This window comes from Fistularia commersonii, chromosome 13, assembly GCF_037954325.1.
Source record: "Fistularia commersonii isolate RoL2024-O1a breed Wild chromosome 13, RoL_Fcom_v1.0, whole genome shotgun sequence".
Classification (NCBI taxonomy): domain Eukaryota; kingdom Metazoa; phylum Chordata; class Actinopteri; order Syngnathiformes; family Fistulariidae; genus Fistularia; species Fistularia commersonii.
Window position 1 is genome coordinate 4,202,602 of NC_141296.1, and position 17,366 is coordinate 4,219,967.

At 37.9% G+C, this 17,366-nt stretch overlaps 1 protein-coding gene across 3 annotated transcripts in view; it reads right to left on the reverse strand.

The window, feature by feature from the left end:
• dock2 (dedicator of cytokinesis 2) overlaps positions 1 to 16,456 on the reverse strand; it is a 130,241-nt gene extending 113,785 nt beyond the window's left edge. For 2 of the 3 annotated variants that reach the window (XM_086157748.1, XM_086157745.1), the window contains exons 1-17: positions 16,286 to 16,456; positions 12,905 to 12,988; positions 12,439 to 12,479; positions 12,253 to 12,308; positions 12,054 to 12,150; positions 11,798 to 11,946; positions 11,208 to 11,343; positions 9,999 to 10,156; positions 7,639 to 7,720; positions 7,269 to 7,401; positions 6,196 to 6,271; positions 5,970 to 6,046; positions 4,178 to 4,428; positions 3,717 to 3,815; positions 3,421 to 3,493; positions 3,169 to 3,272; positions 702 to 903 (exon numbers count right to left, since the gene is read on the reverse strand). In XM_086157748.1, the coding sequence (XP_086013874.1) occupies positions 702 to 903; positions 3,169 to 3,272; positions 3,421 to 3,493; positions 3,717 to 3,815; positions 4,178 to 4,428; positions 5,970 to 6,046; positions 6,196 to 6,271; positions 7,269 to 7,401; positions 7,639 to 7,720; positions 9,999 to 10,156; positions 11,208 to 11,343; positions 11,798 to 11,946; positions 12,054 to 12,150; positions 12,253 to 12,308; positions 12,439 to 12,479; positions 12,905 to 12,988; positions 16,286 to 16,328 (1,861 nt within the window). In that variant the 5' untranslated portion in view covers positions 16,329 to 16,456. The remainder of the gene's footprint in view (positions 1 to 701; positions 904 to 3,168; positions 3,273 to 3,420; positions 3,494 to 3,716; positions 3,816 to 4,177; positions 4,429 to 5,969; positions 6,047 to 6,195; positions 6,272 to 7,268; positions 7,402 to 7,638; positions 7,721 to 9,998; positions 10,157 to 11,207; positions 11,344 to 11,797; positions 11,947 to 12,053; positions 12,151 to 12,252; positions 12,309 to 12,438; positions 12,480 to 12,904; positions 12,989 to 16,285) is intronic. The other variant, XM_086157747.1, reaches the window with a different exon arrangement.
• Between the last annotated feature and the right edge of the window lie 910 nt (positions 16,457 to 17,366).

A 17,366-nucleotide genomic window follows, 5' to 3' on the forward strand; every position in this document is an offset into this window, starting at 1 on the left:
AGACAGATTTCCACGTGTCCCGGTGTTTGGCGCTTCGATGCTCATCACTTTTTCTCTCCAATAATTTCCCACAAACCAAGCCAAGCTGCACATCTGGTGGGTGGCACCGGACAACGCTGTGTGTCTGTGTGTGTGTGTGTGTGTGTGCTTGAAAACCGCTGTGTTTGTTTGTGCGCGCGCCACACATGCCTATGGTGGAGGTGATTAATACCGAAGGATAATGTTCATTATAGTGATGGAGTGGCTTCCTCGATAACAGCTGTCGTACAGGCACTTGTGTCTGTTGCACTTTACTGTTTGAAGTGTGTGTGTGTGTTTGTGTGTGTTTGTGTGTGTGAGAGAATTTGTGGACGTGAACCTTAGTATGCAAGGCTGCTTGCCAGAGTGTGTAGGACAAAATGACGCCGCTACCCACTAATAAGACCGGAGTATTCACACCTGTTCTCTCCCTCCTTTGCACACTTGCACATTACCACGTCACACACATACATACACACACACACACACACACACACTTGACTTGACTCACCTAACACTTCTAACTGGACTTTGAGCCCTTTTTGATCACACAATTTATTAAAAGTCTCATTCAGGATCACTTACAAATAACCTCCTAACTGCCGCTCTCACTTAACTTTGTTTTTCTGGGTCTGCATTTTCCTGCCGTGTCAAAATAAGAGAACAAAGATACAGAAACCTACCGTTCTGAGTCAGTTTGGTGGAGCAGACCAACGTGGAGATGCTAAAACTGTCCCTGGAGCTGACCGACAGGCCCGTCCCGCCGCCGCTCAGGCTGCTGGAGTTGCGGCTCAGTCCCGTCCCCTTGTGGAGGTCGCCGTGGTGATGGCGGATTGAAGGCAACGACAGGTAGGAGTTCACGTCCTCCATGCGTTTGCTGTCGCCCTGGTATGAAAATGTACATTGATTATCGTAAAACCGATAATGCTAACATCGCTAACAACGTTTCCTCAAGAAACTTGTAACTTCTTTTATACTTAATCCAGTGTATCGTAATTTTGCGAAGTAGAGATGTGATTATTTTGATCTGCTACAGCCATTATTTGATGTCAAGGGGGGCTGGACTAGTTAAATCATTACCTAGTAGTAACATAAAGTCCAAATTTCTCCTTTTTTTTAGTGTAAAGGAGATAAACCGGTAAAATATAAAAATCTTTATATGTAATGAACCGTTCCTCTAAAAAATCTGACTTCATATTAAAAATGTATATTAAAAAAGAATTGATGGAATTACACCCTAAAAATAATGTTAAGTTAAAAGAGAAAATCTTGTCACTGTGGGAAAATTTGACACTAGAATTTATAAGAAAATTGATTAGAGGAGGTATAATGTTTTAATAAAAGGCTATTCTGGTTATTAAATCCATTTTTTAATTTTGCACATTTTTGTGGTTTTTACAGAAAAAAGAAAAGAAAAGATCGTTTTAACAATGTCACCAGACGTTTTTTTTTCAGCAGAAAATCATTTTGTTTTCAAATTGTTGAAGCAAAAAATACATAGCAAAGTTACTTTTTTTTTTTTCCTTTCCTTTTTTTTTTCTTTTTTAAACCCACCGCATAAAACCCCCAGATGCATGTGAGAAAAAACACAAAGATTTGATTTTTGAGGCCGGGGGGCCACAAAATATCATCCCGAGGGCCACAATTGGCCCGCGGGCCGCGAGTCTGAGACCCCGGATTTGGATGGTCAATGAAACCTCCCTGTGCATACGCTATATCTTCATTTTTTTTCCTTCAGTAATGTCCTTTTTTCTGTTTGAAAATGGTTTAATAAACTTCCATGGCCCCGTCCATCAAGTTGCAAAAGTGGACCGACCGAACCATATCGTCGAACGAATCTCGCGACACATTTTGCAGGGTTTTATGCAACGTTTGTCACAGCTGCGAGTCGTTCGAGCGCAAGACTGGTCTCATCGATTTCTTTGTCGCTTCCTCGCCGGCGGATCGTCTCGGCGAGGTCTTCGTCTGTCGACGAATCCGATTGTCAGTCTATTAAGACGTTGATGTCGTCAGGAGTCATATCGGAGAAAACATCTCCTCCTCCTTATTTATTTTATAATTTATTATTATTATTGTATAATTATATAATGATACTTTATTATTATTATTATTATTATTATTATTATTATTTTATGATAACATTTTTTTAATTTTATTATATTTTTGACTTTTTTTTCTCCTCAGGCTAGAATTTCATCACAAAAAAAGTCAAATACTGCAAAAAGAAAAAAAAAAAAAAAAAAGAGCTAAAAACGGTAAATCACGAGAACCAAATTGCAAAAAAAGTAGCAAAGGGCGCGAGAGCCAAAACCCCAAAATAGCGAGGCTCCGCTGTATCTACAGGCTACTTCATTAGGAACGGGGCTTTTGAAATGTGAGTTTCAGTTTGATTGGTCTTGAAATATAATTACATTTTTTACTGTAACCTTCTACCATCCGTCGATATTTCATCTTTATCCCTCCGAAGTAAACTCTCCCGTGTTTAACGTCGGCGCAGTAAGTATTAATGAGCGAGCGGATGAAAAAAGCTAGGAATAAAAGATTGGAGCAACGGGTGGCCCAGAAATTGGAGAGGGTTGCGGGGGATAATGGGAGATAATCGAGAAAGAGGGCACGGGGAGAGCGTCCATTTGGTCTTAGAGTTAAATCACGAGTAATTAATCTTCATTGCGTTTGGCATTTAATCAATAATGGGATTCAAACTTAGCTCGAGCTCATTTGGCAGGAAATCTATTTGGCTTCACACAACCTGTCCGGGTGGCCGTAATCTACCGCGCGGATTCGCTGCGTCGGGATGATGATGTTACAACCGACCGGATGTCTTCGAGTTCTCGAGTTCACCGTGTTTTCGCATAAATACGTAACCTGTCCAATGAACACGGCTTTAATTAAAAGCGCAACCAAGTGTTAATAATATCACGCACCCCCTGTTATATGATCAACCGATTCAAGATTTATTTTAGATATGTTGGTCGTACCCAACCGATCGGTCCGACGTAGATGTTGACCCCCATGACGTAAATCGTAAATATTACAGGGTCGCATTTTCACTTCCTCTCTCAGATATACGACGGTACTTCTATGCATCCTCCTCGCTTCTCGCTCGCTCGCTCGCTCGGTGTTTCCGAATCATCCGCTTCTGGTTCTGACCTTGAAGACCACGAGATCGTGGAGCCCGTCCCGGAGAACGGTCCCGTCCTCCTTCATCAGACGCACAAAGGCCATGGCGAAGTTTTTTTCACTCTTGTCCTTGGCTGCAAAGGATGGAAGAGAAAAAAGAAAAAGTGACAGTCTTGACATCTTTGCAGGTGAGAGGAAGGGGGGATCAGACAGAGGAGAGGACTTCAAATCTGTCGTATAATAAAAAAAAAAAACAGGAAGGGGAAGAGTTTTCGCGCTCACACTCCTGGGAGGAACGGTGTCTGAACATGAAGCGCAAATGAATTCTGTGCATTTCTTCCAGAGGCACGGCCACCTGAAGGACAACGCACGTTTGTTACCAACCACTGGAAAACAATGCGAATTTTGAAACATTTCAAAATGTATTGCAAAAAGATATATAAAAGATATTGAACCGGTGTAGATATAATATCACCTTATCGATTAAAACTGAGAGAGGATGGCGTCTCATGAAAGAGGATGTAAAATAATGACCGTCTTTACGACACACACACACACACACAAATAGACACACACACCTTAAATGTCTCAATCCAGCGAGGCTGTTTGATTTGGTAGTAGATTACTGATCTGTATTCACTGACCGCCTTATCCCCTGCGCCCAGACAGATGGAGTTCTAGAGAAGTATGTGAGAGACAGAGAGGGAGGGGGGGGGGAATATATGTTATTTTAAGCTGGAGGATTAAACCGTGTGAGCATGTGTGTGTGTGTGTGTCCGTATTCTTAAAATGGATTTTATCGTGGAATAAAGCTATGTATATATATGCAGAGACTTCATCGGTTGCATGCTTTTCGCTGACCCACACCGTCAACAATGCACTTATCGGCACGTTCTTCGCACACACACACACACACACACACCTCACACTCGCGTGTTTCCGGTGCAAATAAATCCCTCCGTGTGGTTTGAAACACGCCGGCGCGCTTCATCTGGTTTTTTTTACAGGCGGAGTTATCCGGCTTGATTGCAACACTGACCTGGATGACCTTGCCCTCCTCGTCGCAGACCCACATTATGACTTCCACATTTTTCTGCGTCGTTTTGTTGTATTTGTCAAAGTCGCCGCCCTCCAAGGTCAAATAGATGTCATTGCGGACGTCTCCCGGCATGATGATTTCGGGGAAACCGAGTTTTCGCGCCACGGCGGTGCTGCGGTCCACCAGGTGCGGGTATTCCTTTCGAATCTGAACTATGTCCCCGACCAGAGCCTTCATGGTGACCCACAAACCTGGTGGGGGAAATTCGGGTCAGAAAGTGCGATAAATCTTCATTTATACGATCGTTCGATCGAATTTATAAAGATATACTGCTCAAAAATACTGCTTTTTTTTTTTTTTTAAGGACGTTACATCCAAGTCGCCAGCCTGTCGCGTGTTTTTCCACCTTAATTTTAAGTGTGACTCCAAATCCAGACCTCTGTGGGTTCATACATTTGATTTCCATGGATCATTTTTGTGTGATTTCGTTGTGAAAACATTCAACTATATAAAGAACAAAATGTTTAATAGAATATTTCATTCATTCAGATCCAGGATGTGTTATTTTTTTGTGTTCCCTTTCCTTTTTTTGAGCAGCGTATATTAAATATCATTGTGAAATCTCCATTCTCAATAACAAATATGATCCAAAATTATTTTGTGAAAAAAAAAGGCTCAATAGTTTACTTCAGCTCATAAAAAAAAAAAGAAAAAAGTAAAGTATACTTAAAAGTGACAAAACTTTATTTACAGGGAACACCGAGTGTTCCAAGGTCAACCAGAAATGTGAAATCACATTTTTTTTTGAGGTCGCTATTGTTTGCGGTACTAAAAACTCCGGGTCATGTTTGAGAAAATAGGGGGAATGAGACGATGAAGGTATGGAAGGGATGTTTCAAAAACTGCAAGAGGCAGTGGAGGGCGAGTAAAAAAGTTTTAAAAAAAAAAGAAGAAAGAAAAGAATCCATTATTTTTCTTTTGTTTAGCCTATCGGCGGGTAAACGTATGGAATCGGTTACAGACGGTTTCAACGCATTCAGATACAGAAGAACCTTGATTTGACCACTGGAACCTGGATGAGAGGCAGAAAATGTGGTCTGTATCTCTAAATTTCAGGTCATTTGAGAAAGATAACACGAGAAAGCAACGATAATGAAGGGACCCGGGGGGGGAAAAAAAAAAGGGCTGAGCTATTTTGGGAGAATAAACAATGAAAACTAGACTGTGTCACAAAGGCACATTCTCAAGGCTAACCGTCGCCTACGGAGAATACTCTGTGTGTAGAGTCGTGTTACTGTGTCTGCACGATTGTGTCAGAGAAAGAGCGGCCAAAAGATTAGATGTGTTTATTTGTTAAGGACAGGTATCCGACGGCCCCCGGGTGAATCTTTCATATCTGCTCCCCGGGGTTTTTTCCTCTCATATTTATATTTTCACCGAGCTCTCCCGGGTTGCGGAAGGAGATAAATCCGGGGCGGTGTGACGGCGCGCTCCGATTAGCGAGGCTAAGCTACGTGACACGTTGTCACCTCGGGTAAATCGGGGTCACGACGACGGTCACGAGGTCGCGGGCGTCGAGATCGGCGGCTATCAAGGAAGATACGGCGAATATATCGACGGAGGCCCGCCCGACGACACCCGTCGGTCTCACCCGCAGTCGGGGACAAAATGAGAATGCTGTTTTTATCGTACCATAAATAGCTTCAGTGTGCACGATCGGCGCCCGCAGCGGCGGTCGAGTGGTATGAGGGCACGGGAGAGAAAGGAGAGGCCGTGATGTGCAGCACAGTACCTTGGCCGCCGCTGTCGCCGCGCAAGGCCGTCACTTTGTTCAGCAAGGTGTGTAGAAAGTCATTCTCTGCCACAACCCTGGAGTCAAATAAGCGAAAAATAAAATGAAAAAAAAAAAAACATCGGGTCATGCATGGCGAGCTCTAATTTGGCTTTTTGGACACAGAAAATAAATAATTCAAAAAAAAGGAAAAAAATTGGACGATTGGAGGCGAAAAGGGACGTACGGAAAGAAGGGAATGAAAAACTGCTTTTCCTCGTCGCATTCGCTCTTCCCTTTGATGATATCGCTGATGTCCATCACTGTCGAGATAAGGAAATAAATTTGCGTGTAACGACTGTATCAAAGAAAAGTGAATAAAACCCAATGTGGATATAGATGAAATAGATACTTCCCTGTTTTTTTTTTTTGTTTTTGTTTTTTTTTTTAGCAAAACTCTCCAGACTCTACAATAAAATGTGACAAAAAAAATATCCATATGCCGCAAAAAACTGTAAAACCAAAAAAATAAATAAAAAATAATTAAAAAAAAAAAATCACAAATTCTGCAATGCTGGTGAAGTTTACCAACTACATTTTTCTAAAACCCAATGTGGATATAGATGAAATAGATACTTCCCTTTTTTTTTTTTTCAGCAAAACTTTCCAGACTCTACAATTAAAATATAGCAAAAAAAAAATAACGATATGACACAAAAAAAATCTAAAACCAAAAATATAAATAAATAATAATAAAAAAAAAAAACACAAATTCTGCAACACTGGTGAAGTTTACAAACTACATGTTTCTAAAACCCAATGTGGATATAGATGAAATAGATACTTCCCTTTTTTTTTTTTTCAGCAAAACTTTCCAGACTCTACAATTAAAATATAGCAAAAAAAATAACCATATGACACAAAAAAAATCTAAAACCAAAAAAATAAATAAAAAATAATTTAAAAAAAATCACAAATTCTGCAACACTGGTGAAGTTTACAAACTACATGTTTCTAAAACCCAATGTGGATATAGATGAAATAGATACTTCCCTTTTTTTTTTTTTAGCAAAACTTTCCAGACTCTACAATAAAATGTGACAAAAAAATATCCATATGTCACAAAAAAAAAATCTAAAACCAAAAAAATAAATCAAAAATAATATAAAAAAATCACAAATTCTACAACTCCGGTGAAGTTTACAAACTACGTGTTTCTGCTTGAAATTTTACTCCAATCTAAAAAATAATATTTTGCCGACATGCAGCGTCAACGCCGGTGTCGATAATTTATGATGAACTCCAGATCTCCTCAAGTACCTGCCACTCCGAACGGTCGCCTCAGACCCTGAGTGCACTTTTTGTTGGTCTCTTTCAAATCCATCTTCCCCACTCGAACTATCTGACAGATCAGATAAATCTTCTCTCGGCTCAGGTCCTTGTTCCCCAAGTCCTATCGGACGAGGGCAGGGAGAACAAAGGGGGACGATATCAAGGAAAAGAGACAGGGCGTAAAAAGATTTAATGTTGGAAGGAATGGGGTAAAATCGGGGGGATGGGATGGAAAGGGGGTCGACGAAAAAAAGGGGAACGGCACGATATTCCCCATGTAAGAAATATTGTTATTCATGTCGAGGAAGCGTGGAGAAGGTGGGTAACAGTCTGACACTGCCCTCCTGTGGATACTCACAGTGAAGACAACCTTCAGGTTGTTGAGCATGTCGATCTCGATGGGAAAACCTTTGCTACCCCAGCGCACCAGGTAGTTCTCACTGCAAGGAAAGGACGTGAGATGCTTGCATGAAACTCGCCATTGTTTATATTATAGTCAAACAATTCCATCACGGGTCAAATCGAACCATAAAATCCATGCATTTTATCGAAAAATATCATGTCTCTTTTCCTGGGTTTGTTTAATAAATGGTTGTATTTTGCAGGGACAGAAGGATCAACGTGCCAAATGGTTTGATTAGATTTGCGAGCATATCTTGTTCAGAAGCGAAGGCACATTTTGCAGTTGGAATTTTAAAGAAAAGATGGAGGAGTCAGTGCCTTTTGGGTGCAAAGTGAGGTATTTGAGAGCTACCTGATGGGTAGAACAGCAGAGGGCAGCACTTTCGGAAAAAATAGGGGTTAAAAATATGCATAAAGCACAAATACACACACACACACACACACACACACACACACACACACACACACACACACATAAACATGACCCACATAAACACAGTTTACATATCCTAACATGTTCTTTTCAACCAAAAGGTCAGGTTATGAATATCCACTGGGTGGTTTCATATATACAAATATACACACACACATACACACACACACATATAATATTCAGAGAGAATAGATTTCCTTTAATCATCCCAATCATATTTTACACACACATATATGTATATATATAATGTATATGATATATATTTCCACACACACACATACATATACGCACACACATATATACATATATATACATACATTTATATGTATGTACATAAGACACATACTTATGTGTGTAAATATATATAATAAATATATCTACACACACATACATACATACATATATATGTGTATATATATATACACATACATACCTATATATATATATATTCATATTTATATATACACACACACACACACACACATATATGTATATATATGTTTTTATATATCTGCTATATATATATAACTTTGAAACTTCAATGAAACATTACAGTTTAGTCTTTTGTTGATTTGAAGTATACTAAAACAATAGACTAAACTTACTGAATAAAAAAATTGAAAAAGATGCCCCTTTTTAAATTGTGCCACTGAAGTTAAGTAAAAAAATTCAGATAATTTGTCCAAATCACTTTGAAACTGCCTCTTTAGGACAGTGGATGGATGTCCTATGGATGTTATATAGGTGGGGAAGTGTGTGAACAAGTGTTTTATACATTTTATGTTGGTATTTATAGGAAATAACTCAGAGTGGCCTGGTTGGTAAACTTGAAATATGTAATGTTTATGTGATTACACTGAATAACTTTGGGAAAATCAAGTTGAAATGTTTTTAGAAATCCCATGTTGGGCATGTGGACTCAGCGATGTCTCCCACAGCAGCTGCAGGACAATTTATGTGTTGAGGCTAAAAATACAACCAGTTTAATCTAAATGCAACTTTTCCCAACAGAAAACTATGTACAAGAGACCGAATGGATGAAGAGGGAAGTGGACGGACAAATAAAAATGAGTTGTTTGCAGGGACCAGTGATTTATGTTGATTCTTCCCGGAATATTCCTTCCATAAAACCTGATATTTGCAGCGGGAGACACACAAGGTGAGGCCATGTGTTACGGAAAAAGGGGAACACAACAAATAAAGTATGAAACGAAAAGAAATCAATGGCGTTTATAGGTATAAATATATATACATACATACATGCATGCATAGATACACATATAAATATACAAATAATATATTGATATACATGTATATGTGTATATATATACTTATGAATACACACATACATATATTTATACATACACACACAAAAACACACACACATATATATACATACATATTTAAACATATAAACATACAAATAATATATAGATATACATATATATGTATATATAGATATACATTTAGATACACATATATATACATACACACACTCACACACATATATAAAGCACACAGACACATATAGATATATATTGTATATATATTGTGTGTGTGTGTGTGTGTGTGTGTATGTATATGTATATATATATATATCTATATGTGTTATTTAGTTTCTCATCCCGTTGTGTACCTACACATCTGATGGGAAATTATGTAAATCAGCCGACAAAAGGACGTGAAAACACAAATAAACAATCATCATATATATGACATATATAAACATTGGGTTCCAGCTATTAAGAGATATATTAAATAAGGATGAACGTCACCCATCGTCATGTACTAAATATCCTTGAATCGGACATTCTGACGTTTTATTTCGCCATTAAAAGCAGTTTAACAAAGGGGTTTGAGGGTGATAAGCAGGAGAGGGATACCTGATGATGGTTTGCTTGACGGGGTCATAGAGGGACATGAAGAGCTCGGAGTCTTCTCTGATGCGACACACGAAATTCCTGACAAACACGTACAGGCTGTGGGTGGGGGAGGACTGGATCCTGGCGGCGATCCCACTGTGATCTGTCTGAATATTGAGCTTCACAAGAAGATAGACAGTCAAATAATGCATGTCCTGAGTAGATATTTAAATTTCCAGACCCATAGATAAATATTGAGGTCTACTGAGGACATAGATAAGATAGCTAGCTACAGGATGTGTGTGTGTGTGTGTGTGTTTGTGTGTGTAATTTGTAAAATTATTGCTTCAAAATCTAAATATAATTTATATACACACACACATTGCCCTAACTCTTTGGTGTGTTTTATCCTTGTTGGTCTCAGCCCACCCGCATCCTGCTTATTTTTGTTTATTTTGTCATTGCTATTGTTATGTTCTTATCCCTGTTGTCGTTTTGGTTGTCTGTTTTCACTCTTAGTGCCTTTTTTTCCCATTCTGTTGTCTATTCCTTTCCTTTATGTTGTTGTTGTTCTCTCTCCTGTCTATTTATTTGTGGATGTCTTTTGCTATCTTTAAATTTCCCCTCCCTTTATATCCATATTCATATTTATTGACACAATAATTATAACGCGTGACAAAATGATTTTCCCGATGGGGATCAATAAAGTTTGTCTTATCTTCTACCTATTTTTTTACAAATATATATATATAGTTGTATAGTTATGTTGTTTATAGCTTTCACACATTTTTTTATATATGTCTTTGTGTGTATATATGAATGTATATATAAAAAATGTGTGAAAACTATATACAACATAAATACTGTACATCCGAAACTTACATAAATATACTGTATATGTATATACAGTATATATTATACCGATATTTATGATAAGTATGTTTATGAATGTACACAAACATAAACATATTGTATATGCCTTATATATGTAAATGTATATTTAATGTATTTTAGCTTAAAGAACAGCTTCTTTTAAGTCAATGTCTGATGTCAATACTCTCATATAGCCTTTTGTAGAAGAAATTTTGGCATAAAATACATAGTTACAGTGTTTTGGGGTTTTTTTTTCACATGCAAATACATTTTCATTTTTAGATTCTTTACACCAAATAAAAAAACCTGTGCTTCACCTCCAAATTCAGGTTAATGTTGTACTAAAGTGTGTGTTACCTGCTCCTCTTTGATTCGCTCATTGATCTTGGCAGTGGCGTCCTCGTGGGCTCGGAACAGGCTGATGACACTGGCCTGCTCCGGGTCCAAGATGTTCCCGTCTTCATCTCGGACCACCAGATCCAGCTCCAGAATTCTGCGGCGGAGATCAAGAGCGTGAAAAATAACAGATTTATATATCGAATATAAAAAAGCCCCGTGTCGACATGAGAGGGCATAAAGATGCGGGAGGCGTTTGACAACATGTGGGCGATGTGACGAAAATAAACCCAACTATCACATCTTGCGCAATTCAATTCCAGTTGAAGTTAAGTTTGTGCTATTTTTCTGTTACTATTCTGTTAAGTGTGTTGATTCTTTTTCTAAATTATGCGCTAGAATTTTCCACGAAGAGAAAAACAACAGGACAGGCCGAATAAGATTATGTTAATATATCGGGCGGCTGTGATTTTGTGCACCAAATATAGAACAAAACACCTCGGAACAGCGGCCGTATTAATGCGCGGCCGCTAACTCCACCGGAGCAAATTTGTGATTTGGGAAACAGCGTAAAGTCTGAAAAATGAACCACGGCTGTATTTTTGGCATACTTATTCCCGTAATCAATCTTGGATGTGACTTTCTGTTTGAGCTCCTTGAATTCATCACTCGGCAGCGTGCCAGAGAGGAGCTGCGAACGCCACTCCATCAGTTCCCACATCAGCCTCTGCACCTGCTTCAGGCACGCCACTTTGTTGGCCTGCAGTGACAAACGGATGGTGTCAGAAATAAAAAAATTAAAAAAAAAAATAAAAAACTCCTCGCTGGTTAATCCTTTAAAACGCGTTAACGGTGATTTGTCTATACCACAAAAAGCTGCTTCCATATGGTCGCCCACTCTCTCAGTGTTGTGGTGACCTCCTTCACCAGGGGTATCTCTGCAGACAGCACCAATTCCTCATCTCTGAGGTCACACAGAAACATGTAAATATGACAAAAACAAAAAAATAACAACATGAATCATATGTTAGATGGATGGATGGATGGATGGATGAATTCTACCTACCCTCGTTTCTCTATGTGAACCTCTTTTATATGGATGTAACTGGCGGGGAACAAACCCTGGAGAGGAATATCATCATAAAGTGAATTAATAAGAAAATATTTTTTGAGATTGTACATTTAAAAAGATTTGAAAAGAATTCACACAGTTCAGGATTTAGATCTAACCAAAGTGTGTTTTGGTTGCTACCTGTTGGGATTTGTTCCTTGTCAAGTAGCCTCTGTACCATCCTGCAACACAAAAACATCATACACTGTCTGTAATTTATATTTTTATTTTATTTATTCTTATTTTTATTTTATTTTATTTTATTTTATTTATTTATTTATTCTTAATGAATTTATTTTTTCTATTTCTGACATTATAACAGTTACGCTGCTGTGACTATAGAATTTCCCCTATGGGGATCAATAAAGTTTATCTTATCTTATCTTATCTTAATTTGGTTGAGTCGTTAACTGTCAGAAATGTATTTTATCGGTATTAAAGTGCTGGATTTAAGCCATGCCGAATTTCTTTTAGATTTTCTAATAAACTGACGGAAAAAATTAGAGGATTTTATATTCTTATAACAAGCAGTTTTATCCTGGAACAAAACTTTTAAGAATATTGAGAAAAATAATAAAGATAATGGATGTTTAGACATAATTTTTACCTTCACAGGCTTCCTGGATGTGGACTGTATCTCCCACCTCCAAAGAAAGCTGCTTGTCTCCCCGACCAGAAAAATTCCACTTGACTAAGAAATGAAACCACAGTGCAGCACAAACTTATGAGTAGCGTTTTACAAAGTCGCATGTCCTCCTGATATTTTAAATGACCCTGATATATATGTTTTTTTATAGGTTAGGATAAACACACTACCTGTTGCGTCAAGTCTAGATATAACTTCAGGCCCAAAACTCCAAAATCCTTGCATTTGAAAGACAATTTCCTTCACAATTCTTTAACATAGATTATCTACCATGCACTTCTTTCATGCCGCTCTTATGTTCATGTCAAATTTTGTGTTTGTGTATTTTTTTAAACACAAATAAATAATTGGGTGGTACAGGCCTACAGAGTTCACTCTCAAAAATGGCAGGGAATAAAATGCAAAGCAGAACCAAAATAAGAAGATGAACATGAGGATTTTAACAGACAGGGAGCTGTTTTTTTTTGTTTTTTGTTTTTTTTTTTAATATAATGACAAGCCATTCTGCATTAATGGCCAAAAGTATTTGCTCACCCATCCAGATAATCTGAATCACTTCCATGGCCTCAGGTGTATAAAATCTAGGCATGCAGACTATTTTCACAAATATTTGCAAAAGAATGGATCGCTCTCAGGACAGCAACAAATCCGGTCATAAAAAATTTCCACGCTTCTAAATATTCCACAGTCAACTGTCAGCTGTATTAAAAGTGTTTGCAAAAGTGTTCGCATAGTGCAAAGAGGTTGCCAACTTTTGTCAGAGTCAATGGCTACAGACCTCCAAACTTCATGTGGCCTTCAGATGAGCTGAAAAACAGTACGCATAGAGTTTCATAGAACGGGTTTCATGGCTGAGCAGCTGCATCCAAAGTGCAATGCAAAGCGTGGGATGCAGTGGCGTAAAGCACGCCGCCGCTGGACTCCTATGGAGTAACCAATGGTGCTTCTTCTTCTGGTGATCTGATGGACGAGTCTGGGTTCGGCGGTTGCCGGGGGAACGGGACTTGTCTGACTGCATTGTGCCGAGTGTGAAGTTTGGGGGGGGGGGGTCATGGTGTGGGGTTCAAGAGCTCCTATCAGTGAAAGGAACCCTGTAAGCTTCAGTGTACCAAGACATTTAGGAAAATTCCATGTTCCCAACTTTGTGGGAACAGTTTGGAGCTTCCTTTTTCAACATGCTTGTGTACAGGTGCGCACAGCAAGGCTCATAAAGACGTGGATGACAAAGACTGGTATGGATGAACTTGACCGGCCTGACCTCAACCCTATAAGGACACCTTTGGGATGAATTCGAGCGGCAACTGAGATAGAGGCGACATCAGTGTGTGACCTCACAAATGGAACAAGGGTCAAAAATCCCCATAAAGACACTCCTGAACCTTGTGGACAGCCTTCTCAGGAGAGTTGAAGCTGTTTGAGCTGCAAAGGGTGGACCCACGTCATATTGAACCCTATGGATTAGGAATGAGACGTCACTTAAGTACGAGGTAGGCGAGCGAATACTTTTGGCCGTTAAGTCATTTATGTCAGGTACCATGAGCACATTCTAATCTTCGGCGGTTCATTCCAAGCCAACGTCGAACACGAATTAGAGGGGACCAAACTTTGCAAGCACATTTCACTTTGAAAGATCAGGCAGAAAAGCAGACACAGTTGTTCCAAAATGCAACAATAATTATATAATATTATTATAATTATAATATGTATACATATATATATATATATGAAATATATAATTTTATGTGTGTGCGTGTATAGATAGATAGATAGATAGATAGATAGATAGATAGATAGATAGATAGATAGATAGATAGATAGATAGATAGATAGATAGAATTATTATGCAAGCAAGCGGAAGAAGATGGATGGATGGATACATATAAAATTATAATACTACATAATGTTATTAGATATGAATATATTCTTAGAATATAATATTATTGTATTGTATAATTATACATATATATATATATACATATATATAAAATATATAAAATATAAATATATAAAATAAAATATGTATAATTATATATACATCCATTTTTATATTGGAATATTATTATATTACATTATATCATATTATATTATATTATATTATATTATATTATGAAGCATTCAGAGAGTGAATCGCTCGCATCATATAGACTTGCTTGGAATACTGCACGGGCTAAAAGGACATGCAATGAAGGGGAGAGTTTCAAAAATTCTTCATTGTTGAAATCTTGTCAAGCCTGTGAGTATTTATATGTAAAAAAAATAAATAAAATAGTGAATTATAAAAATAAAATATTGGCTGCAAATTTTAAAAGCAAATCGACCCAAGCTGGCCAAACTTTTCCAGAATTTTGATATTTCCACTGCATCATCCACATGGATGAGTGACATTTGAGGTAAATCTAGCAGAGCGGAAGTCTCTGTGTAAGAGAGAGCGAGTAAGAGGAAGGGATTTGGGTCAATTTTTAGGTTTCTCTTTGTGGTAGCACAGTGAAAAGTGTCTCTGATTGGTTAGCCACCCCTGCTACGGATTAACAACAAGGCTAAAAGACGGGGAAACAAAAATTGAGTTAATGTAAACAAACAAAAAAAGAATAACAGTCAAATGCATGGCAGCAGCTGTGTCATTATGCCACTCGGATATATATCTATACTAGAAACGAGATTTAAGCTCTAAAACGCGCGCGAACTCTTTATAAAAAATATTTTGGCAATATTAAAAGAAATATTTTAACAACCTCAAGAGCGTCCAGCTATTTCAATGAGGTATTTCTGCATGTCTAACAATTTTACAAGTGTGCACTCACTAACTTCCTTATTTTCTGTGTATGAGTTTCAAATAGACTAGAAAGAGATGTGGCTTTGAATACTTGGAAAAAAAATTCATATGTTGAGAAGTAAAATCAGACCTGTAAAGAAAAAGCTATTTCTCTCATAAAATAAGACACAAAAATTGAAAAAAAAATTTTTTTTTTAAAGATATCCGTGTTTGTGACACATATCTGGCAGCAACACATGCAGGCACCTAGATAAGTAAGCTTTGCAGGGATCTGATTTAGAAGCAGTCTGACACCCAATCTTACTTATAGTTATAAGTATATGAAATAAAATGGAATATAATTTTTTAAAAAAACACGGCAAATATGGTTTTGCAGTTTTTCTGACTTTCGCTGGATACCATTGAATCAAAATGAAATAACGACTTGTATTTTTGGCGGAACTTAATGACGGGTGCTTTTGATGATGAACTTCTGTTTTTTTATCTAAAACGCAGTGACTCACATCTTAAACTGACATTCATGCAGGTAAAAAAAATGCATGTTTTTCGACACGCAGCTTGAGACTTACCTACGCCAAAGCGCTCCTGAGTCGTCCTCGTCCAAGGGGCCATGATTGTTTGTCGTCCTTTTTCTGAATCCCTGCACAGTTTGTGCTCCGGCTGTTTTCTTTTATTCTTTTTGCCAGAGTTAAATATCTCCTCTTTATGTTGGCAGATAAACTTTAAAAAAAAAAAAATACAACAAATGAAAGCAATGATTCCACCTCCTTTGCTTCTTCCTCTTCTGTCTCTCTCTTCCTGCTTTGAGTCACTTTAGAGGAAGTGGTTACAACAAGTACAAGCCCTGTAAAGCACCGCGCAGCTTTTTTTGCGTTTCCATTTTGATCTTCTGGTTTGTAGATCGACCTATCATTCTGATGAAATACGTGCAGCCCAACATCAGCTTCCGCCAGTTATGGGCGTTTTTCACAGATCCTTGATATGATTCGCATTTGTTTTTGATTAGTTTTGTTTTTCTCCAAATGAGTGCAAAAGCAGGCCAGTGGAATCTGACTTAACATGGGAATTTATGCAAATTTTACAGACGATGCATGGAAGATACAAACAGAATAATACGCATTCAGGACATCAAGAAGCAGCTCTTACATAAAAACCCTCGCCTATTCTCTTTCTATCATATTACTCTGGCTTCGTCAAAGTGTTTTAAGTCAAAGGTCACAGGATCAGAGAAAATGGCTCAATGGTTTGTGGATTCATAGAAGCCTCAATCCCCCCCCAACACACACACACACACCTCCATTCTTCAAAAAAAAGGAAATTAAATGCAACCTGGCTCTGTAGCATAACGTTCCAAACTGAAAAAAAAAAAACGTTGAAAATGCATTGACGTAAATCTCGAATCCTGGCACACAGGGGGAAAATAAACTAAATGAAAGTGCCGCTAATGCTAATTTGAAAAAATATCTGATGAATGTTATTTATCAGAAAAAAATTGCTAGAACGATACACGGTTATCAGTTTTGAGCAATTTTAAAACGAAATGATCGGGATAATAATAAATTTCGACATCGTGCTATCAATACTCATACTGTAGATGTGAAGAGAAGATTGTTTATGTAAGTTTGCTTCGCCGAAGGACACTTCCACCTT